Source organism: Glycine soja, chromosome 3, assembly GCF_004193775.1.
Source record: "Glycine soja cultivar W05 chromosome 3, ASM419377v2, whole genome shotgun sequence".
In the NCBI taxonomy this organism is placed as follows: Eukaryota; Viridiplantae; Streptophyta; class Magnoliopsida; order Fabales; family Fabaceae; genus Glycine; species Glycine soja.
The window spans coordinates 43,215,330-43,238,884 of record NC_041004.1 but is presented as its reverse complement, the minus strand read 5'-3'; the positions used below and the strand labels follow the sequence as shown (position 1 = coordinate 43,238,884).

Sequence of the window (23,555 nt, the reverse complement as noted above, 5' to 3'; positions counted from 1 at the left end):
ATGAATATTGAATATTGATGGTTCACATTTCGAATACATATTTTAAATCAGATTTATCAATATAAATTATGAGTAATCCAAGTTGTATTTAACGGTTGTGGTTAACTAAATTCTTGCCGATTCGAAAAATGAAGATTGGCTTTTGATAAAATCTTAAGGAAAATGCTAGTTGTTATGAAAACGTTTTCGTAAAATAATATACCAAGGAACTGATTCGTCGTTTTTTTTTCAAATTATATTGTTTCTTGAACTCTGTTGATTATAATCATATACATGTTATTGACACGTATGCGTTCGTGCAATTCATGCGTGAAAACTTTCTACACAATTGCAATCATATCTTAAAAGGTAATGGCAAGGTCCTTTTTTTTTTTTCCGGTAGTGGTAAGCTGATAAAATAAGTTAATTTTTGGTTAAAATGTATTTTTTATTTTTTATTTTTTATTTTTTTAAAATATGTAATTTTAGTCTTCTTATTTTTTAATTGATATATTTATTTTTTAAAAATTCATAATTTTAATTCTTTTATTTTTTAAAAAATATTTTATCCTCACTTTTTAAAAAATTTATAATTTTAGTTTCTTTTTTTAATTTCAGACTTGACTATATACTTTTATTTAATAAATTAAACTTGTTAGCAAGTAAATAATTAAAAAAAGTGTCTGCCAATATTTATATAATACATAAATTAACATTTGAAATTGACTATAAGAATCAAAAATCAAAATTGTGAATTTTTTAAAAATAAAAAATAAAATGTGTTAATTGAAAAATGAGAAATTAAAATCGTAAAATTTTTAAAAGTGCATGATGAAATGTTTCAATTAAAAATAGAAGAATTAAAATTACATATTTAAGAAAATAGGGAGACAAAAATTACATTTTAACATTAATTTTTTAAGTTATATATTTTAATTTTTGGAGAAAAATTATAATCTAAGGATATATCCGTCATTCGTCAATTTGGCTGACTCTCCATCTCGCACCCATTGACTTAACTTTCAGAGTTTTATTGTGGATCGCAATTTCAGGATATTTTAAAAAATGAACAAAACTAGCAGCACATCTTATCCGAATAAATATTAATAACGGAACTGCTTGTATCGTATAAACTACAAAATTTATGACTGACGAATGTGAGAATTGAGATATGTACCGAAACTTCATCCAAAATGAGGTGACTTCAGTGGTTTATCCCATTGAATGTTCTACCATCTCATATTTTGTCTTTGTATCAAATCAAATAAATTCAGCTACGCTTTGGATGGATTTTTAAGTGGACTTAGTATTAAGTATTTGATTTTTATTAAAATTTAAATCTTATTGAGATCGAGAAATTTAAAAATTATCAATAGGAAGTTTTTTTTTTCAAAAAAAAAAAATATTGAAAGAAGAAAAGGTAGTCTGGTTTGTGTTAACTGATAATCAAATAAAATAAGATGTGCTCTACTGAATTCTTAGGATAGAAGGTTCAATCAATTTAGCATCACTCAATATTCTATAGCAGACAAATTAGTTGACTCTTAAAAAAAAATTATATGTTTCACGATGGCTCTCAATAAAAATAATTCATTGTATTATGAATATTATTATTTTAATATTTGGTAGTTCTCATCTGTTTTCTCCTAAAAAAATATAGTATAGATTAGTTTTTTTTTCTATAAGGATATAGTTTTGAGAAAATAAATTTTCTACTTAGAATTTTAATGAGACGATATTTTATAATGTATTACGCGTGGAAGAATACTGATCCTCATGACTAATTTTGACTTTTGATACTTAATTAGTACTAAAAATAGGATATAAAACAGGAATATCACGATGGAAAAATGAAAAACCAACTAAATTTGCACTATTTCTCTTCTATTATTCAATTTATATGTATTTATTTTGGTTGATTTTAAAGTAGACTCCCTAAAATTTCATTTTTTTATCTTATTGGTAATGGTCCTTTTCCCTCTAAATTATATGTCCCACGTTTGTGTGGAATTTCTAAGTATAAAGTATAAACTTAGCTTCCTTCCTTTCATAACAATTCTGGTTGACTTGACTTCACTCTCATTATTTCATACTACTTCTTCCCTTTATTTTCCTTCCAATTATTCCCGGTCCTCACATTCATGACCTGCATATTTATACATTTTTCCATTGTCCCGGCAACGTTGGTGACGAGTGCGACCCTTTGAGGAGCTTGAGCCAATATTTTGGTTATCCAATCTTTTTCTGCAATGTCAGTGTTTGCCATTCCATTTCAAATTTGAATCCTTTAGGACTTTAGCTCCAGTACAAACAAAATTCACTTGTTTTTTCTACTTCTATGCTCATTCAGTAGTAATATTCATATATTAGTGTAGAGCACTTATAAATATTTCACTTCTGTGCTTAATTCTAATTCTTCGAGCCTTTGGTGCTATACTCGTGTGTGTGTGTCTACCCTTTTTATTATTTTCCATCTTGAAGTGTTCACTGTTTGGGTTTATTGACTTTATTCTTTTGTAATGGCAGCTTAGATGTAGCTACTAGAAGTGTAGAATGGACAATCAGAAGGGAACGAGTATTAGTTTTGAGACATTCACGTGGAAAATTGAAAATTTCTCAAAACAGAACACCAAGAAACTACAATCCAAGGCTTTCCGAATCCGAGGTTATAAATGGTACAGGGAAATTAGTTTGAAGTCTAAAATTTTGTTGTTTAATTTTAGATACACAAAGATTACAATAAGCCTAAAAGCATCGAATTTTTCTATATGTTGAACCTCCTATTTTACTTTTCATTATTAATTATGTTTTTCGTCTTAATTACCTTGCAGGCGGATTCGTTTGTATCCAATAATGAAGAATGTTGACCATTTTTCATTATATTTGATGATTGCGGATTCTTTACCTCCGTATGGATGGAACAGAAATACGTATTTCAAGTTGGCTCTAGTTAATCAATTGGATGTCAATAAGTCAGTTGTAAAGGGTAATATCAGTCTTACTAATTGTTCTCTTCTTTGCTGTTCTTGTAACATGATTTTGTCTTGGCAATGATGGTGTACATATATATACACTTGGTAATGATGGTTTCATAGAAGAAATTAGCATTACTCATTAACCATCATCTCTACAGAGTGGAAACCACTACGAGCATTTAGGTTCCAAACTTCAAGGAAGATATTTACTTAAACATGCCACATTTAGTGATATGAATTTGTTTATCTCATCTTACTCGCGCCGTATTTATATGTTGTATGTTTCACTTTTCATTAGTTACTTTTTAGAAGTAATTATCATTAACCAATTGGAATATTTGACCATATGTGATTCTAAATTTCTAATTCCTGATATGTATATTTGTACATTTTCAGAGACTCAGCAGAAGTTCAATGGTGGATATCGTAGCTGGGGCTCATCTTTTGTGAATCTTAGTGACTTCTATGACTCTAAACAAGGCTATCTTGTGAATGACACATGCATCATTGAAGCTCATGTTTGTGTCTCAGATCTTAGCACTCTTGAAGTTGAAGCTAACAATTTGAACAAAATCACTCCAACCAAAGACTCTAAATTAGGTGATCAAGCAGCAAGTAATTCAGAATCCACACAGCAGGAAGATGATAAAGAAACAGAAACAGAAATATCAGATGAGAGTGAGACACTTAGTTCTTCAACCTGTGGGTCTAGTCAAACAGAAGGGGAAGTTCAAAGTTCAGATTTGACACTAAAAGACCTTTTAGATTTGGCGAGTTTAGGAAAAGAAGAGGCTGCTTTTGTTCCACTGTTGGAGGAGGCATGCATATGGCATCCTTCCCTGATAAGGAGCCAGAGGAAAAGTTCAAGATGGTTTAAACTATGGGCATTCACATCTTTGGGCCAAGTTCTGCATTTACTCAAGACAAGTAAGGTGAAGGATATGAATGAAGATGCATGCAATCGCCTTCGAGGTTTATGGGAAGAACTTGTTAAGCACTCCGGATTTCAATTGTCTTGGTTGGAGCCTTATGTTCAATCTGCATTGGGTATGGAAGCTCATTTGGATAAAACAGGTGAAGTGAATAAACTCAAAGACAGTGTGGTTGCTTTGGAGATTAAAATGAAGAAGCTGAGGGGAGAATTGGAAGCTGCAGAAGCTGAGTTTGAGGTAGCAAGGAGGGCCTTGACTGAAGCACGAAAAGGTTTCATAGAGATGGATTTGAGTGCTGATTTAGGATATGCCATGTTTTAGCGCATTGCATATATAGTGATTAGTGAACTTGATTTTTCTCATAAGTTCCATTTCCTTGCAAATTATGGTGGGAAATGCCTTGGGTGCCCGCTGCTAATACTTCTCTGTATGTTTGATACTTACAATATGGGGTATGATTTTGGCTGATAACTTTTTTGTTTACACAAAGCAATTGTAGATGTTACCATTCAATCAAGTTTATGTACCATTGCTTTGTGACTTTTGCTGCTATTTTTTTTTTGTTCTGCGGCGGCAGTGGCCGCGTTGAAACTAAAGCTCGTGACACGGAGGATGGTGATGGTTATTGTGGAGGGGTGCGGTGATGAAGATTGTGGAGGAGGTGCGGTGGTGAGGGTGAAGGGTGGAGAAAGGAAGATGAAGAGGAGACAAATGAAGATGAAGAAGCAGACTGTGAGGGTTAAGTCAGAGGACGTTTTGGACAATTCGCTACAAATTTAACAACGTTATTGACTGTGATGATTTAGGGAAGGCAAAAGAAAAACATTTTAATTGAGGGGATATGAGTATAATAAGTCCTAAGTACAAGAGATGTTAATGTAATTTGCTAAAAAAAATTCTATCCAACGAGATCAAGCATCACATTACATTATCGTCAATAACAAAGAACAATATGATTATTCAATCTTTGCCGTTACAAATAGAAGGAATATGTGGATATCAATCATACTCAGCCTCAAATAAAAGGGAATGGAGCAGAGAATTTTAAAAAATACCAGATGCCAAAACACTTCAAACAATGGCACTATTATGTTTATGTGTATTTAGTTATGTGCTGTGTTCGTGTACTGGGTCCGTTCTCCTTGGAATATGAATGCCAACGAAAAGGTGAACTAGGAGATGAAAAATATAGTTCTCCAATGGGTCTCGTATCTACAATACTCTGTACGATAGTAAACCATCAATCGTCTCAACAACCAATCGGTTCATCCGCACTAGAAGCAGCAAATATGATCTTGTTTTAGGACCTGAACAAACAGACAGCATCAATAAGTGTTTGGGGATACATGAAGCATTGTTGGTCTGGTTCAAAAATATTAGTGTCCTTATTAAGTGTTATAAAATAATATTGACTTTTGTGGAGTGATTCGTGTATATCGACGGTAAGTTGCTTGAACTAAAGACTACTCCCAATTTAAGGTCATACGTGTGATTAAACGATGGCAGAGAGATCTTGTTATGGGAAAAATCACGAGCAGCAAATTACCATTTTGCAATAGATTCTAATTTGAAAAAGAGCTACCTAATTCAAATGAAGGAATTTCATCTTGGTGGAAGTAGCTGCATCCATTGGTCTTCTTGCTTAGGCTTGAATTAATCTTACCAACAGCTACAAGTAGATCCTATGAGGTCGAGTTGGACAAAGAACCCCAAAAATATGTCAAATAGGTTAACAAATTTCTTACACGCAAGTGATTGTCACGTGAAATCAAGACCCGTTTGATTTAAGAAAATGTTTTTTTTTTTCCATTTCACATAATAATACAAGTGTCACGTTATTTTTACTCTATTTTTTGTTTTTAAATATTTATATAAAAATAATGAAAACAATAAAAATGTCATTATTTTTTGTACAAATATATTAAAAAGTAAAACTAAAATAAGGCCACATATATGTAGTTATCAGTAAAAACAAAAAATCATATCCGTAGCTAGCCAACCAATTTAGCACATTAGCTACCCTATATCAATGTGGAAGAACTAACATCCCTGGTATATGAATGTTCGATATTGAATGCCATAAAAAACCTCACCTCCCATGATGTTAGACCCTTCATGTAGGCAGGAAGACATTCAAATTCGCTTTTCAATATCTTTAATATGGGTCTGGGAGCTTCAGCTGACTTTATATTCTCCTTGTCTTGTTCTAAATTTTATTTTAGCAAAAAAGAATTCAATTAACAGTCTCCATATGATTAAGGTTAAACTCTTGAAACAGGCAATTATTCGATTACCATCAGATAAGAAGTTACTTCCTTCAGTGTCCGCATCATGTTGATGTTGCTGCTTAAATTCTTGTACTCTGTTCACCCATAGTTTGGGGAAGGAATGAGAATCATGTAGAAATTATCAATAGAAATGCAGAAAATCCCACAACAGGAAATGATATCCATAACTTTCAACTTACTTTTCAGGTTCTTGTGGTGACAAATCACCTGCATGCGTGGATGAAAAAAAATAGGGGTAAACATGGAATTAGCAAAATACTATTAATTTGAGAAGCTAAGGCTAGTTTTCATGTAATCAATAATATGACCAGTGGGCACAAGATAAATGTTAACAATAAAAGTACTTGCAACAAAATAAAAGCATGGAAATGGAATCCTTCCAAATCAACAAGCACTGCTTATGGAGGGAAGTGGCATTCACTAACCTTTAGATGCTAACATGGCCAGACATGTATCTGACAGCCCAAAGTTTTTCAAACTCAAAGATTCATCAAGTCTGAAGAGAATTAAGGGATCTAAAAAGCCTTATTGTTATAACAATCAACAAAACTGATCAATGATTCAACCATTATCATATTAATAGTGAATCTTTTTCAGAGCTTTAAACAAAAAAAATCGGGAAAGTAAAGTGCCAAAGTAAATAAAATGAATGAAAAATTGAAAAGACAATTGTATGCAAATTGTACTCGCTATCTTCCAGGACTTCAAATCAATCTAATATTCTAATTGCAGCATTTCATTCCATATAAAATTTGTTCAGAAGCTGAAAATCGTATTAAGGATACAAAGCATCTTCTTCTAAACTTTTGAAGCTAGAATCGGCGACGGAGAGTGATCCATAGAAAGAAGACGGACTATCTAATTTGTCTTCCGGATCTTGATGTTGTATATCCTCAGCTTCATCCTCCTCCTCAATATCCGAAACTAATTCAAGAAAATAAAAGAAAATTCAATTTTAACGAAGCAGAAAACAGATAGAGATTTTATTTTTTTGGAAGTACCAGCACTATAACCGTAGCTCTGGAGACGATCTTGGATTTGAAAGAGATCGGAGTGGTTCTTCTTGTACAATTCGTTGCAGTGACCTAGGAGCTCTTCGAAAGAGACGGTGCCGAAGGACATGGAATCGAGCATGTCGAGGTCGGCGCTCGCGGTCGATACGCGGCGATTCAGGCATTGCACGAAGGTCGACGATGCGGAATCTGTTACGGTTATGGAAGAATTTGAATTTGAATTTTCTCAGCAAACAAACAGAACAATTAGAGAAAGAGAGAGAAGCGTACCGAGAGGAATAGGTCGGCGATCAATGGATTGTTTGAGAGCATCGGAAGAGGAGTGGAGGTGGTTGCAGAAAGCTGCCAACGCGTTGCAGAAGCTCGAAACCGGATCCTCCGCCATCGTCTTCTTCCTCTCTCTCTCTGCTAATTGCATTTCCTCTTTGCGACTATGCTTTCGAATTTTTCATCCAAAAGGCGTTTAGGCGGGATCTCCACATTTATACTTTATAAATATTATTACTGTTATGCAAACTAATTTCAGCAAGCGCTTGTAGCTCAGTGGATAGAGCGTCTGTTTCCTAAGCAGAAGGTCGTAGGTTCGACCCCTACCTGGCGCGCTTTCCCTTTGATAATGTAAATTATTTTGTCAACCTCTTTTTATCATGTGTAGTCTATGTTCATAACTTTTATTACGTATATGTATAATTTTTTGTTCTGTTTTTTTTAATCTATTGAGATGTTAGAGCTTCCGCTCCCCAAACATATATATATGGTTCTTCGAATACTTTAAGATGTTAATCAAATGACCAAACTGTATTGGTTGAATTTTGGATAGAAAATCTTATAATATAAAAGACAATAATAGCACGTATCAATTCCAAAATCATATGGCCAATTTCTGTTGTCTATCTACTCAAACTATCACCGTATTTTATTGACAAATAACAATTTGATTGATTCAGCGCTTTTTCATTACAATTCGTACCAAAATTTCTCCGTGCTCTAAACAAAATGTAGAAAAACTTGTGCAGAACATTCATTATAAGCACAAAATCTGCTATCATTACCGTGTATGTGTCTTCAAACTGCTGGCATGTTCATTCATCTCCTTTTTTACAACTTAATGTACAGTTATATACCTCAAAATGCAGGTAACTCTGCTCGTGTTAAAAAGAAACACTACTATATTTACAGGTAACTCAAACGGAGATGATTTCATCCATCTCCATTCTCCTCTAACTTAACTTTTTTTTTCACATTTAGTTTTTTAGGTGAATTCTCCTCTGAGTGCAGAAGCAGCTCTTCGAATGGCTCTGGCAACCCTCCAGATTTCGTGTTGAATTGATGCTAGCCTTTCTCTTTCACTTACACCTGCTGACGTAATGGTAGAATCAGAAATCCCTGGGAAGAAATTGATCCTTTCATGGTCGCTGGAAGGCCCAAACACCTATTACAGAAAATGTCAGGTTTTATGTTTTCATTTACAACATTCAACGATGATAATACACTAGTAGTTGCACAGGAGATATAAGGTTGGCTTGGTAGTAAAGGGTGAACGGAGAAAGAGATAGGTCTTGGGTTCCAATCCCGGTTAACAAAAACTAATAAACTAATAATTAATATTTGCCGACAAAAAAACTAGTAGTTGAAAAAATATGAAACTAAGTGACAGAAACTCACAAGATGCTTAAACCATTGCTTTCCCTGAAGTCCATCTGCATCCAGGAAGCCTTTTTCTGCAAGCATTAGTCTATCATTCAATGCTCGCTTTTTCATATCTACAAAACAACCTTCAGTTTCTTGCAATCTCAGTTTCTGCAGTTCAAAACAAAGAAAGACAAGCATAAATACATGGCAACAAGGAACAACAAGTTGAAGTGTTTACAGCATAAATATATGTACCAATATATGAAAACTCCTTGTGGTTATTTCGGTTTTACCTTTATTTCATCATCAGCTTCCTTGGCAGCAGAAGCAAATTCTTCAATTGAAAGGGTTAATGGATGTAGAGAAATTTTCTGGTCTATCAAGTTGCTCAACGTGTTTTTGTACAACTGCCCAAAACAGGGAAAGATTATATACTCAATATATGATAATATGAATGCTATGCACTAACATATGGTGCCAATTATACATGCAACATCAATATTGCAAAAGTTTTTTTTTTAATTTTTTTCTCTCTCTTTGCCTCAGCAGTATGTTAATCTTCTATTCTTCCTTATTAAATAAAAAAACCAATGTTTTTAGAAAGGAAAAAAAACAATGTAATGGAATTCATGAAAATTCAATTTTAAATATTTATGTTTTTCAAGGAAAGAAAATGTTAGATTTAATAATCAATGAAAACACGCTCATTGAGTTATTGTGCATCCTTTATTCGGGCAACTTCCATGCATCATGCATCATGCATCATGCATGTCACTAACTAGTATGAACTAATTTAATTTTGTAGTTAACTTTCAAATAGAAGTCCCTAGATTATTTGACAGCGTAGCTGGCATCCCAAAAGACATCAACTAACAAGTAATTTACGTAAATCAGAGGTGAATATAAATGCGCACCTGTAACTCATTTGCATATGAAACGTAATTGAAAGGAAGAATGGGATCATTAGCCAAGTGAAGAGCTAGAAGCCCCCAAACTCCAGTAACTATTACAACAAAGAACAGAAAAGTTACATCTTATGACTGCCACATGGATTAACAGTTCATTAAAAATAGAGACTTGTAAACCATATTAAGCAGTTAAAAGAGAAATCTAACCAGCAACATGGCGGTGGAAGAATGGATCGCCATACTCTGCCATCCAGTTATAGGAGTCGAACGCAGTGTGATAGACGGGAAAATCTGGATATCCGAAAGAGATTATTACATCATATTAGATACCCAAGCCTATGGATGTATGACATTATAGACATGGCATATTAGAAGCATATTGAGCTAGAAATAATTTAATTTTGCATTACAAAACAATATATGCTTAAAGAATCTGGGACTGGATTGCGATCAATATATTTATGGCTCCTAGACAAATTAAATTAGAATTTAATTATTAATCCTGAATTATGAGTAATTGATCATAAAAAAGGAGAAAACATAAGGACCACTAAGTGCAAAGTCATACTTAAGATGAAAAACCTTAAGTAAAACAATAGAGTTCCATGACCTCAGATCTGCATGACCCAATCCAAAAAATGAAAGAAATTGAACCTCTGCCAACCTCACCTTAAACTAGAGAAATTATTTTAAAACTTGGAATAGCCTCTTAAATGCCCAAAAATATTTTTTAACAGATAGAAATGGCATAACTAAAGTAAATGCCTACATAACGTGACCCACAGGCCTTGGACTTTCCATCAATCATACAAAATCTTCTAGTGATGCGATACATACCTCTTCCATAATACATATCAATGGATGGAACCCCTGCGTGTTGCACAAATGGAGCGAAATCAGAATCAACTCCACTGAGCCTCTGAATCTGCAATCCAATAAAATAAAAGTGGCTAAGCAATGAAGACATCACAACAAAATTGAAACCCAGTTTGAAAAAAGCATGGCAAAAACCCAACATTATCATAATACAGCTATAAAATTTAAGTGCTTTCATCATTTAAAAAGTCAGATATCATATCCTACTAATAAAATAAATCTGTCATTTACACACTAGGGTTTCCAAAACTCAAGCAACTCATGAAACTTCAACTATAAGCTAATCATTATAGAACTATTTTGAGCTATATGCCAACTCAAAACCCAAGACTAGTTTGATCGGTTACTGACAGGTATTGGATATGGTGCATTAAAACAACACAGTTAATCAAGAGATCATAGTTCTTTGGAACATCATAACAATTGTATCAGACAAAACATATGTGAGGCGAGTGCAAACAAATACTTGGCCAGTAGTGACAAAAGCATTACATTATTGCCTCCACCACCAGCAGCCCAATTCTCATACAATGACACACCATCAGAGTCAGGATCTTTGACCTGAAATTAAAGTAAAAGCTGGTCGATGTTCAGAGTTACCGAATTACTAGGAGCAAGCATGATAATTATCCATATGTATGTGTCTACATGCATTTATAAATGATAATATTTCCAACTAAATACCTTGTTTGTGACCTCAAGAATAAGATTGTCTAGCTGAGGAGTTGAACCAACAAAGAAATCAGGACCTTGCACAGCACAGTCCACATTAAGGTATGCTACAGCTTTGGAACCTAGATTAATAAGGTTTTGTTCAACCCACTCAGTGGATCCTATCTACATAAACAGATTAACTTGATTTAGAGAGAATATTGCAGGAAATGACAGCATTATTGAATTAAAGCAAACTCATTTGATTTGATAGTGAGCATATCAAGAAGAAATTTGCAAGAAAGACGATGCAATTTAATTTAGACAAATGATAGTAGAATTTCGCCCCAGATGTCCAAAATTATTTGTCACTGGCTTATCAACAACCATTGACACCACACCATCATGAAAGCAGTTACAAGCAGATATTAACAAGAACGGAAAACATTAAAAACCAAAGAAACGGGCCATTTTCCATATTATTCATGGAACCGCAATGCATATCAGTTGTAATGAAGGAACTACTACATACCATCCCAAATTCCTCTGCATCCCAACTGCAGAGAATGATTGTCCTCCTTGGCTTCCACCCCAAGCCCAGTAGAGCAGAAAATCGACGAGCAATATCGAGTAGTGCAGCTGTTCCACTGCTGGGATCAACAGCACCATACGTCCATGCATCTCTATGGTTCCCAAGCAGAACATATCGATCCGGTTCTTCCGATCCCTTTATGACAGCAAAAACATTTTGAATGGTGGCCACCTTCTTTTCACCCTGAAAAACAGAAAGCAAATCAAAAAGACAGAAACATACACACCAAATACTATCATAAGCTTCAGCTTAACCGTTCCCATTTATCCTTTTCAACTCCCCACCTCATTTCTATCAAATTAGATATCATGAGTGCATAATGAATAACATGGCAGTTGTATGAAAACGTATAATAGGAATGCACAATACACCCTGTAACACACTTCTTTTAATACATTTTCTATTATTAGTTAAAATTTGTTAGAAACTACAAAAATTATAAGTGAACTCATTATAAGCATTGAGACCCAAAATTTTTTGTACTTTCCAATAAATTTCAACTAATAATACAAAGTAGTATATACAAGAAAGTGTATTAGAAAATGTCTTCCAAAGTTTGCCACAAAATAGAAAAAGAGAAGTAGCCTACAATCATAGGGTAGTTTGTCTCAATATAGAAAATGTTTCGTCTACCATATTTTTCACATGTGAAAAGTTTTGGCTTAACCAAAGGAAAAAAAAAAAACTTTCACATTTTCCAGACCTACCTGAGCCCCTACTTAGTAGTATCTTTTCCAAGTACAAACTAGTGTTTGAAGAATTGTTTCTTTTGTTTCAGCAAGTAAAAGTTGGGCCAGATAAATAGAATGTAAAAGAAGTAAAAGTCGTCGTTTTTTTATAAAGAAAAATTTAAGTGAGTTGAGTACTAGAATCAATACATGTCTGCTCTCATTTTTATATGAAAAATTTAGGTAAGTTAAATCCTAAATGAATCAGTACAGCCGTCAAGCCTAACAAAACCACTTAGCAAAAGCCATTTCTCAAAACCAAAAACACTGAAAAGCATAAATGAGGCTTTCGGGTTGAAAGAGACACTACACAACACAACAACACTACATTGACATATTTACATTTACATATAGTAGTCACCATCTCACCTCATAAGTGAAATTGAGCAAGGTGGGGCCAGGACCAACATGCCTGACCTTAGACCTAAGGGTACCCCTCCAATGAAGGGGCACATGAACACCCCCAAGAGAGGACAAAATAGTATCAGCCACCTCAGCTGACAAGGGCATAGATGGAATTTTGGGAAACCTCTTCAAAACCTCCCTATCTTCCAACCCCAGCGTCTCAGCCCCTTCAACCCCAGCCCACCCGGGAGTAAGTGGGTCTCCTATCCCCCCTCTCATCACGTGTCCCCTCTCAAACCCCTTCCGCCACGTGTCACCCTCGCCGTAAACGAGCACTGCCGCCGCGCCGTTCACCTCCGCCCTCTCCACCACCGCGCCCCGCCCCATCTCCCCGCCCTTACGCACCACCACCACGCAGCCGCTCACGTTCACCCCCATCGCCGCCAGCGCGCGGTAGTCCCTCTGCCTCCCGTAGTTCGCGAACACCGCCGGCGCGTGCACCGCGCCCGACGGCGAGTACGCGTGGTACGCTGCCACCACCCCCGCCCCCGACGCTTCTTCGGTGAGCCGCAGGCTCACCGAAGAACCGTCGTTAAAATGCGCCGAGAGGGAGGAGCGCACGGGGAAGGAGAGGAGAGTGGTGTAGGTTGTTGTATGGGCCGAGAGGCCCAATGAAGTGAAGTGGTTAAGCACGTAGCGGGTTGTGTCGGAAGCGGGTTTTGTTCCGGCGAGGTGAGGGTGCATGGTAAGAGCGCGGAGGTAGGACGAAATAGTAGAGTTTGAGGAAGTGGAAAGAAAAAGTTTTTCCAAGTGAGAGAGGTTTTCGGAAGGTGTGGAAGAGTGAGGGAAATGCAGAGCGTAGAAACCCAGAATGCAGAGGATCAGCATCACCACCATGGTGCTCAAAGGTGAAGGTTTTGTGGTCAAAACGTTCATCGGTTGTTTCGGCATCATTTTGCGAAGAAGAAGAAGAAGAAACAGAGCAGGCTCTGTTTATTAAGGGAGAAAGAAATTATTATTATATTGTCGTTGTTGTTAATATATTATTATTCCTAATACTTTGTGTGCCTTTTTATATGGGAAATGAAATGATGGTGATCTTTATGAGTAGGAAAAGGGAGATGATGCGTTTTGTGATTGTTATTATAAGGATGGGAAGAGGTGGATGACAGTGAAGGGGGGTGTACTGTGTGTGGATCCATGCATGGTGGAGGTTCGAGTCACAATGTCAATTTGTCCCCAGAACAATCCAAGTTCTTCCAAGACAGCAACTCTTGTCACTACTCATGAAAACATTGGTTTTCAGGAACCATTTTTTTTTTATCACATATGTATTTTTAAATAATTGTTTTGGTGACTTTCATTTCGAAAACTCGATAAGATCATAATAAACTTTTAAGAGATATGAGTTACAGAAATAGTTACAAATTGTCTATATCAACAATATTTTCTCATACACGTCGTCATGAGATATGAGTTTTATTTTTATTAACCGAATCAGTCTTCGTTTTGGACAATATCTTTGTTATAGTTAGATACTGAGAATATCACCCCAACTTGTGGCTTTAAATCAACAAAAAAGATGCTGCAGAAGCAGACATGAAAACTTTTGATTTTTAATTTCTTTTTCAAAATTCATGTCTGGTGTGAAAAAGAATGAGAATCAATGTCTTTGTTTCTCTTTCACTACGAGATCCATGCCAAAAGGAGAGTGGATGTCCACGCCTGTGAGTGGGAGAGCATTAGCTCTTGAGCATCCATTATGTCTCTCCCAAAAAAAAGGCAAAATAAAAGAGATGTCATTATGGTATCATGAACATGCAATCATTATAAAATGCTTTTCTATGGGCATAGGAACTTATGGAAGACCCAGGCTGTTCCGTAAGATTCTCCAAAATCCAAACACAACTCTCCACGTGGGATCCTTTTAGATTTGAAGCTATTTAACGGCATTCTGATTTGCTACGTGCCATCTTACTGAGGTGTTATCTTATCCACTAACCGAATGGGGCTTTGAGTCGAGTGGCTGGCAGAATTATGGGTTTTTTGGTGCGATCTATTAAAACATATAAGATAGTAATGTCTTTATGATATTGATCAATGATTAAAAAAACAATATTTACTCTATATGTTATAAAAAAATATTAAAAAAATTATAAATAATATAATTTTGTATATTTCAATAATAATAAAAAATCAATCTTTTAATTTCTTAAATAATCACTCAAGACACTAATTAACATTTTCCAAACATTTAAACCTTGCTTTGCCATATGTATGATGAACATGTAAGATACTGAAACAGTTTTAGGAAAAAGACTCGATGGCGTTATGCGAGCAAAGCTAGGTAAGATAAGATTCAGTTAAGATTATTGCAAGTGACATGCTTTTCAATGTGTCCCTGCTGAGTGGCTGATCTTCATACGGGACAAAACAAAAACAACGTGGCGGGCATAAACGTTAAAGAATTTGCTGCTATTGCTGTTATCTTGTCAGTTTCAGGTCAAGTTGAGTGATTTTTTGCTTATCTGTGTCAGCTTCACTTGTTTCTTAGCCCAAGTTGAGTGAGTTACTGAGCCAACCCCATCAAATTGCGCGGCTCAATTCACAAGTTTGTCGTGCTTGATCACCGTCACTTTAAATTGTTAGTTAACCACAATTAAGGTTATATGGAACTCAAAATATAAGATTGATCTATACATAAAAAGAAAAGAAAAGAAGGAAGAAATCGCCCCGTTTGAATCTCCACTAATAAAAATTAACAATAGTAATAACTAACATTTCCATATAAAAGATAAAGTTTTGTGGAACTGGAAAAGACAAAGAAGAGCAACTCACTCAAGCACACAAAAGGCTAAAATGAATAAAGGATAACAGAGTTACAAGACAAAAGACTCCGTTAAACAATATACCAAATTAAAATAAAACTTTAGCTAAGGGAATACGGAGGAAAATGGGATTATCATTCATTTTTTTGTATCCCATTACCAATGTGTGACTTAAAGTTTATGCAATATTCAGTTTTGGTCAAGGAAAGATACATCCAATCATCCATGAATTCAGATGAAAAGGCACATTGGACCATTGGCAAATAACAAACAAAAGTATTAGCTTAGCTACAGCCATTCAGAAAAACATTAATAAAGACAAAGCTAACTGAGCTAGACTGAACATCCAGGAATCTGAAATATTGGATGAAAATTAGAGGCTTTCATCTCGCTGCGTCTCTAGCATGTCCCTTTCGTACTGGAGGCTCCCTCTCACATTGTCTGTCATATTCATCATCTTCATCTCTTGAATCGGATTCATAGGGCCCTCGGAAGGATTTACCTCTCCAATTTCTTTTAAAAAATTCAAAACTCTTTGAACAATTTCCGATGGCGGTTTTATATATAGTTGGAAATTAGTGCCTAGTCATTTATTACATAACTTCATGAAAAAATATGCAAGAAAAACACCAAATTAACTTGCAGTGTTCTAATGGATAAAATTACAACACAAGTTACTCAAGTCAACCCCTTCCCTCTCCTAAAAGAAAGCAAAAAGAACTTGAGTTAGAGAAATTCCTTTTAGAGTGTGTTGGATAGAGAATTTTGACTGAGGAAAGTGATTTATCAGATAATTTAAATTTCTGTAATTTAGAATTCATTGTTTGGATGTTTTTTATGAAGAATTTAAAATTTTTGAATTTTAAAACAAAATTTTAAACAATTAAAAATCTGGAATTTCAATTTCCTTCTAAAAAGGTGAGAAATTAAGATTCTCTTCTTGCTGTCTTCTTCAAGAAACACCATTTGAGCTTTTAAAATATCGATTGTTTGAACATAGAGGAACACGTACATCAATCATATCTTCTCTTTTTTTTCATTCATTTCTTTCATTCTCATAATTTTAATTTTTTTTATCCAAACACAAAATTTTGAAAATAAAAGAATTTCAATTGAAGTATTTAAAATTCTTAAAATTTAAAATTTATCAGAATTTTAAATTTCTGCATGGACATTATCCAACTATCACCGGAGAAATAATTGGCTGACTTTGTCAAGCCATGAAACATTAATTATGGCTAAAAAAGAGAAGCTTATAAACAAAAAGCCTGTTACGTTTTTTACGTAGCCGAACGAAACATAAGCCCGTTACCAAATGTGGGCTTATACAACTCACAATTATTAAAACGGATTTTTAATTGCACCTATTTTTGCTATTCGCAAACTTACTTTTTTTTTTGTATTTTTTACTAAATATATTCCTATTGAAAATTAACTTTGGAAACGTATATTTAAAAATACGCAAACTTCAAATTGTCTATGCTTTTGTATCTTTTACTAATATATTTTTTATTCTTTAAAATCATAATTGAAGCTTGTGATTAGTTAGATGATTATTATCATTATTTGTTTTTTTGACTGAAGATTTTAATTTTTATTCAAATCGATATTGTATAGTACTCCTATATAAAAGTAAAAAAAAAAAAAAGGAAAAATGGCCAACTCCAACCTCCATATCTAGAGATGATCAATTGATCATATGTTCGATTGCTTCATATTAATCAAATTCGAATCAATCATATTTAATTACATGACTTTGATTTTTTTTTCTTGTTAATTTGAATCAAACCAATTTAATAAAGATTGAGTTAGTTTTTTGAGTAATCAAGTTATCATAAAGAAACTAAGTTACTATATTTTATTTAAGTTTTTATCCCCACTAATTGCCTATTTTTTAACTAAATTTTTAAACATTTTAAAAAAATTAAACTGAATATTAAACTAGCTATTTATATTATTCAATATATAATTTTTTCTATGATTATCACTTAACGTATTTCATTAATTTTTTACTAAAATTAACAAAAAAAAATATACACAATATATATGACAAAATTAAGAAAGACATTTGATAACACTGGATATATCATAAGAAAATAAAAATAACAAAAATAAAGAAAAAATAGAAGTAAAAATTAAGTACTAAAGTTTAAAATATACTAATATAAAAGTTAAAAAAATAATTGAATGAGTCATTGGATTAATTATAATTAGTTCAAGTCGAAAAACAATCAAGAAATAAATTAATCAGAGTTAATTTGGTTCAAAATTAAAATATAAAAAACCAATTAACAGTATCAATGTAGTTGCTTTGAATTGATTCTTCAAAAGAATAAATTTCATCTAATAAATTTCATCTATAATCACAAAAATAAAGAGGGTTAAAAACGTCATTTGGACATTATTAGGCCAACTATAAATATCGGGAGGAGCTAAAATTCTTAGTCTGGTCTCGTGCAAGTGTAACCCAAAACCCTAGCGGCGCCTGCTTTCTTCGTTCGTCTTTTGCATCAGCCATCAGGTGCGAACTCACCCTATGGATTTCTATCCACCGCTGGCTGATCCTTCTTCTCTAACTCTAATTTATTATTTTCATGTATTGTTCTCGCTTCACTGCTTCATATTTGGCTGTCATTTGAAATTTCTTTAATAATTCTTTTCTTTTAATTCTAGTTTGGCTATCTGTTACTGTGTTTATGATTTCAATTTCATGGCGGAATTATTATTGCTTTCTTAGTGACGTTGGGTGTGTAGTGTATGCGTTGATCTTTTGTTCTTGATTTGGGTCGCATAGCTTTAGCGGAATTTATAATTTGAGGCTTGCTTGGTGAAGTAACGTAGACCCGAGTGTTCTAACAAATGATACGTGGATTCGTTCATTAGAATACTTTTTGTCATTTATAATAATGTTCCTTAATCTTCATTTGGAATTTTTACCTTTGGAAGTCATATACTGTAAAACGTCATAAACTATATTGTGGATCTTGTTTTGAATTTAACATTCATTTAGTCCTTCCACAACAAAAGAATCTGGTGTAGGTTGTATCCTATGAAATGAAACAAAGTTTATGCCGAAGTACATATAAGAAGACTGATCTGTTATTAATATTATTGCTGGACTAGGTTTTCTTTTCTCCTTGTATGTGATTGTGATGTGTGCCATGTCAATATTTGTTTTTTTACCTAATCCCAGGGAACTAGTTGTGTGTTTGGTGTGAAACTGTGAATGTTATTGTTATTTCTTGTTACTTCGGATGTCTTCAATTTTCATTTGCTGTTAGGATGCATTCTGTTGAATTTTGAAAGTTGAAGAGCTAATGATTCAAGGTTTTGGGTCCTTTTGGATTTGGAAGGTGATATATATGTTATTCCTGATTTATCTGTGATGCTGACTGATTAACTGTGATGCATTAAACGCAATTGTTTTCCACTTTCATCTCATAACTGTTGATTGTGTTTGATCAGGATGGAGTCTCAGGTGAAGCATGCTCTTGTTGTCAAAGTTATGGGTCGTACTGGATCCAGAGGACAGGTGACTCAGGTTAGAGTGAAGTTTTTGGATGATCAGAACCGTCATATCATGAGGAATGTTAAAGGACCAGTGAGAGAAGGAGACATTCTCACCCTACTCGAGTCTGAAAGGGAAGCAAGAAGGTTGCGCTAGAGGGTATTTTTTTCTTGATCTTTATGGTAGTTAGTTGGTGCTAAAGGTTATAGCACCCTATCTTGTTGTCTTGGATCTATTTTCATTCAAATTATGGGTTGAATTTTGGATGTTTGGAGTTTAATATATGATTTTGAATTATGGCTTAAATTTTGGATTAATATATTTGTCTTCTATATATGGCTGCTTTTAATCTATACCGCCCTCTGTTAAACAGTGGACGACTTCTTATGATTACGAACTGAAAAATGTTGGTGGTAATTGGCGAGATACAATAAGCTGCTATTGTTGATGGGTGGTTTATTATTTCATTTCTAGTTGCAAGTGGCTATGATAAAACACGGCTTATAAGAGGATGTCTGGTTACAATTTTAACGAACAACTTCACCTATGAAAATGTGGATATTTTTTCAATCATTAGATCTAAGTAGTTACTTAAAACTATTTTCACGTTCACGCCAAAGCAGCTTCGTATAGGTTCAACTTTTTTATGCTTTTTATGGTCCTTCCACCGCGGCGTGATATAATATTTTTGCATTCGGATAAAATGTTTTCAGACATCACTTTACATTAGTACTATGTAGTGGTAGTAATCAACATTATCAAATAAAGGGAAAAAAGTACTAGTTTTGGTTTGAATGTATTTTTTGTACTAGTAATTTTTTTTTCATTTTTGTCCTTACAATTTATTTTTAATTCTTACAAAATGTATTTGTTTTAGTTTTTTTCTTAAAATACTTTAAATAATACTTTTAAGTATTTTAAATAGGAAAGAAAACGTTATCTAAAATGTTTTAAGAATAAAAAATAAAACAAAAGTAGAAATGATAAGATTTACGGGGGCAATGACTCTTAAACCAAAATGCATCCAATCATCCATGAATCCAGAAAGTGATGCTTTGAACTCTCCCTCCGGCCCTCCCTTTTTCTCTATTGATAAAAAGAATTTAATGAATTTTAAATTGTAAGTTAAGGACAATTAGGTTCGGTGGAACTGAAAAAAGAGCAAAGAGGAGCAAAACTCGCTCAAACACTCTGAATCAAACAATTGAGTAGGCTTTCATTAGCATTTTGCTGGAACGCTTACTTATGTAGAAATAACAAATTGAGTTGTATACAAGCTTCTAGCCTTCAACTAAGTAAAATACATGCTAGATGCATCAAACTCCAACTATTGTGTTGTAGGTGCCATAAAATGCGAAAAATAATCCAGACAATAATACAATAGAATCCAAGGCTTTTTGCCAGATGGGTAGAGAAGAGCCAAATAACTTTAGGTGAAATGTGGCTGGCATAACAAATGAGAGCATTGCACATAAGGTGCTCCCTACAAATGAGGCAAATACAGAAAATTCTGGCACAAATGAAGCTATGACTGCCAATCCAACCACCACAATCGCTCGGCTAACGTATATGCACATATTTTCTAGTCCCATTGAATCATTATTGTTTCTGAGGATGATTTTGAGTTTCCCTTCCACAATCTCATTAATTGGGTGAAACATGACTGGGAGTGTGAATGCAAGCCCCACACATAATCCTACCTGTCAAATGTAGCAAAAACTTGAAGATAATGGAGTTCTGGCAAAATAAACGTAGTATTCTGCAAAGTGTACTATCCTAGTAGACATGGCTAAGGACGAAGTAAAATACACCCAAGCATATATTATGCAGTGCACACAGCAAGATGCACTTCACTAGATATGCTAGACAGGACAGAGTACAGACACAATTTAGGAATGATTCTTTGTTGTAAAATAGGTTAATTGACATGACATCAATTGACACAAATTAAAAGGCATAGTTATATCTTATCAGATGTTTATCAAACGCCATCACCTCTACGCACTAGGTGTTTCAAGCCAGCCGTTAGTATCCTCAAATAACATGGATGTAAGTGAAAAAGCAGCATGATAAAGTATTTTCAAACAGATTCCACCAAGCTATATCAATTCTATGTTGGCTTTTCCAAGGATTTTCTCATGTTGCAATGCCAACAAGCCCTACTGGAATGTTGGGTGTATGAGATATATCCCAAGACAAGTTCATGTCACTGATAGTGCTTTGTATATGAAGAATTATGAAGGCATTGTACCTTTTGCTTATAAACATTTGTTATCAATCTACTAAAAATGATGTACAAGGATATATCTGGAAGGTGGTATAAGATACTATCCTTTACAAGTCAAAGTCAACTGGTTGAGGAAAAGAAAACAGAAAAAGCATCATATTGATTTAGCTCTAACCGCGAGAATACTATTTAAGAGTAACCGCACGAGCAATTATACAAAAAGAACATAGGAGCTCAAAGTACGGATGTCTTTACTACCTGTACTGCAAGAGATGACCAATTCCTAGGGAGATTGAGGGTCACAATGTCTCTAGTTTCTTCACCAAAAGCCATGTAACCACAAAACCCAAAAAGAATGTACACAAGAGTTATGCCACCAAAAGTCTGAGCCAGCAATATTGGGAATTTACGTTTATCCTGCATAGAATTCTCTAAGGCCAGCGTCATTCCAAACCCCTCAAAACAAAAAACAGCCATGCCTGCAGCAAATGGCAACCCACCAATGTTGGATGTGATCATTGTCCTTTGTCCAAATGAAAATCCCTCCCCGAAGGCCCGTTGTATATCTTCCTTCACCACAATTCCCATGGCTATGACATTGCACACATCAGCAAAAATGTTGAAAGGAGCCAAAGCAGATAAGCTACCTACCCAAGACAATCCAATCTCAACAGGTACCAACATAAATATGTAGGAGGCCTTTGATAGTCCCTGGCCTTGGAATACAGAATAAAGGTTTTGTCCTATAAATACAAAATAAGCAACAGACCCTGCAAATTGTGCTACCACAATTACAACTTCTGTAAAATACCGACCCGGGCTTCCAAAGGACCTATAACCCAAGTCTCCATAAGTGCTTGATTCCCCTAGTGGTTCTTCTGATGCCAATTTTTCTCTGCACACAACCTGTGTCCACGAAAAAAAAAACATACTATAAAGGCAGGACCAGGAACCATAAAATAAAATATGAAAATAGTATGTACATTTTCTCAGCTGGATTAAAAAAAAACTTTTATATTGTCATCCAATCAGAAACCATCTTAAACAACAACAACATCATTGTCAACTAATGAGACATCATCCTAGATATCACTACTTGTGAATATAAACTTAGATGACAATATAGTGTATTTTAATAAATTCTTAGTGTCAAGTCGCAACCAATAAAAGAAATAAAGTAATCAGAAACTAGTATAATGCGGTATAATGAAATTCTTAAAGAAATACGGAAAAAAGAAAAGATTATTCGGGTATTCAACTAAAAATGATTGATGCAATGATTGTGAGAAGAGATGACCCACAAGAAGGAGCATGCAATAGTAGGTGGACATGCCGACGATGACAACCCCGAGCGATCCAGCGACCCATCCAGCGATCCGAAAAGCGAAGGGCAATCCCAGAACCCCAGTTCCGACCACGGTGACTATGATGTTTCCCAACGTTTGAAGCTTCGAAGCTCGTTTGGAATTCGACAAAGGCAGAGGTTCCAACAGAGGAGATGATGCGATGTTGTTCTTTGTGTCCAGCGCCATGATACCCGATCTACCCGGAAATGATTAGGAGTGAAGTGAAAATGAGGTTCGTCACATCTCACGAATACAGAGCAGAGCCATCTGAACAGAACATGGGTCAGTGGGTAGTGATAGTTACTTATGGGGATAGGATAAGATTCCAGCAAAGGATTCTATAAATAATGATTAATGAGTGAGAAGTGGCAACTGAACGTTACCCAGTTACGGGGTGGGTTGACAGCAGAATGGAAACAGGGACAATTCAAGAAATGAGGACTACGCTAATTAATCACGCGGTTTCACAGATAATGGAAGTAAAAAGTAAAACTAAACAAAAAATCTTGCTCACCAGAACACCGGTTAAGGAATAAAAAACAAAGTCAAACTATTTATTAAAAAAATTATAGAAGAACATAAAAACTTTATCAACGGCTTAGTTATATACATCCAAATAAAAATTTATATTTTTACTTTAAATTTCTTAACCCAATATGTTTAGGCTAAGGACATCGGTTAACGTTTAAAAAAAAAAATTGTATAGTACTTTGACTGCTCAAACTTA

At 34.5% G+C, this 23,555-nt stretch overlaps 5 protein-coding genes and 1 non-coding gene across 6 annotated transcripts; 3 read left to right on the top strand and 3 right to left on the bottom strand.

The window, feature by feature from the left end:
• Positions 1 to 2,046: 2,046 nt before the first annotated feature.
• LOC114407302 (MATH domain and coiled-coil domain-containing protein At3g58270-like) lies at positions 2,047 to 4,438 on the top strand. The gene is made up of 4 exons (XM_028370354.1): positions 2,047 to 2,230; positions 2,506 to 2,654; positions 2,811 to 2,965; positions 3,351 to 4,438. Exons 2-4 carry the CDS (start codon positions 2,533 to 2,535, stop codon positions 4,205 to 4,207), a joined length of 1,134 nt encoding a protein of 377 aa, XP_028226155.1. The 5' UTR covers positions 2,047 to 2,230; positions 2,506 to 2,532; the 3' UTR covers positions 4,208 to 4,438.
• A 327-nt stretch (positions 4,439 to 4,765) lies between these two features.
• Positions 4,766 to 7,637, bottom strand: LOC114407303. Its single transcript, XM_028370355.1, has 9 exons — positions 7,458 to 7,637; positions 7,176 to 7,376; positions 6,960 to 7,098; positions 6,600 to 6,670; positions 6,354 to 6,381; positions 6,181 to 6,248; positions 5,980 to 6,092; positions 5,469 to 5,568; positions 4,766 to 5,193 (listed from the first exon to the last, which is right to left on the bottom strand). The coding sequence occupies exons 1-9, from the start codon at positions 7,603 to 7,605 to the stop codon at positions 5,099 to 5,101; spliced, it is 963 nt and encodes a 320-aa protein (XP_028226156.1). The 5' UTR covers positions 7,606 to 7,637; the 3' UTR covers positions 4,766 to 5,098.
• Positions 7,638 to 7,716: 79 nt separating this feature from the next.
• TRNAR-CCU lies at positions 7,717 to 7,789 on the top strand. The gene has a single exon. It is a non-coding gene; the product is annotated as a tRNA-Arg (tRNA).
• A 331-nt stretch (positions 7,790 to 8,120) lies between these two features.
• LOC114407301 (probable glutamate carboxypeptidase AMP1) lies at positions 8,121 to 14,327 on the bottom strand. Its single transcript, XM_028370352.1, has 10 exons — positions 12,944 to 14,327; positions 11,787 to 12,029; positions 11,288 to 11,440; positions 11,096 to 11,164; positions 10,565 to 10,652; positions 9,935 to 10,018; positions 9,734 to 9,822; positions 9,113 to 9,226; positions 8,853 to 8,987; positions 8,121 to 8,619 (listed from the first exon to the last, which is right to left on the bottom strand). The coding sequence occupies exons 1-10, from the start codon at positions 13,871 to 13,873 to the stop codon at positions 8,440 to 8,442; spliced, it is 2,085 nt and encodes a 694-aa protein (XP_028226153.1). The 5' UTR covers positions 13,874 to 14,327; the 3' UTR covers positions 8,121 to 8,439.
• A 3,848-nt stretch (positions 14,328 to 18,175) lies between these two features.
• LOC114407300 (40S ribosomal protein S28) lies at positions 18,176 to 19,589 on the top strand. Its single transcript, XM_028370351.1, has 2 exons — positions 18,176 to 18,268; positions 19,213 to 19,589. Exon 2 carries the CDS (start codon positions 19,214 to 19,216, stop codon positions 19,409 to 19,411), a length of 198 nt encoding a protein of 65 aa, XP_028226152.1. The 5' UTR covers positions 18,176 to 18,268; position 19,213; the 3' UTR covers positions 19,412 to 19,589.
• An 858-nt stretch (positions 19,590 to 20,447) lies between these two features.
• Positions 20,448 to 23,348, bottom strand: LOC114407299 (amino acid transporter ANT1-like). The gene is made up of 3 exons (XM_028370350.1): positions 22,784 to 23,348; positions 21,741 to 22,388; positions 20,448 to 20,955 (listed from the first exon to the last, which is right to left on the bottom strand). The coding sequence occupies exons 1-3, from the start codon at positions 23,012 to 23,014 to the stop codon at positions 20,572 to 20,574; spliced, it is 1,263 nt and encodes a 420-aa protein (XP_028226151.1). The 5' UTR covers positions 23,015 to 23,348; the 3' UTR covers positions 20,448 to 20,571.
• Positions 23,349 to 23,555: the final 207 nt, after the last annotated feature.

Coding starts and splice junctions, on each gene's coding strand:
- LOC114407302 (XM_028370354.1), top strand. CDS start 2,533: ATGGACAATCAGAAGGGAACGAGTATTAGTTTTGAGACATTCACGTGG. Junction 2,655..2,810: donor CGAATCCGAGGTTATAAATG/GTACAGGGAAAT, acceptor ATTACCTTGCAG/GCGGATTCGTTTGTATCCAA. Junction 2,966..3,350: donor CAATAAGTCAGTTGTAAAGG/GTAATATCAGTC, acceptor GTACATTTTCAG/AGACTCAGCAGAAGTTCAAT.
- LOC114407303 (XM_028370355.1), bottom strand. CDS start 7,605: ATGCAATTAGCAGAGAGAGAGAGGAAGAAGACGATGGCGGAGGATCCG. Junction 6,093..6,180: donor AAGTAACTTCTTATCTGATG/GTAATCGAATAA, acceptor AATAAAATTTAG/AACAAGACAAGGAGAATATA. Junction 5,569..5,979: donor AGGGTCTAACATCATGGGAG/GTGAGGTTTTTT, acceptor TCGACCTCATAG/GATCTACTTGTAGCTGTTGG.
- LOC114407301 (XM_028370352.1), bottom strand. CDS start 13,873: ATGATGCCGAAACAACCGATGAACGTTTTGACCACAAAACCTTCACCT. Junction 11,165..11,287: donor TTCTTGAGGTCACAAACAAG/GTATTTAGTTGG, acceptor CTTTAATTTCAG/GTCAAAGATCCTGACTCTGA. Junction 10,019..10,564: donor TGATATGTATTATGGAAGAG/GTATGTATCGCA, acceptor TCGGATATCCAG/ATTTTCCCGTCTATCACACT.
- LOC114407300 (XM_028370351.1), top strand. CDS start 19,214: ATGGAGTCTCAGGTGAAGCATGCTCTTGTTGTCAAAGTTATGGGTCGT.
- LOC114407299 (XM_028370350.1), bottom strand. CDS start 23,014: ATGGCGCTGGACACAAAGAACAACATCGCATCATCTCCTCTGTTGGAA. Junction 22,389..22,783: donor ACTATTGCATGCTCCTTCTT/GTGGGTCATCTC, acceptor TCGTGGACACAG/GTTGTGTGCAGAGAAAAATT. Junction 20,956..21,740: donor GGTCATCTCTTGCAGTACAG/GTAGTAAAGACA, acceptor TACATTTGACAG/GTAGGATTATGTGTGGGGCT.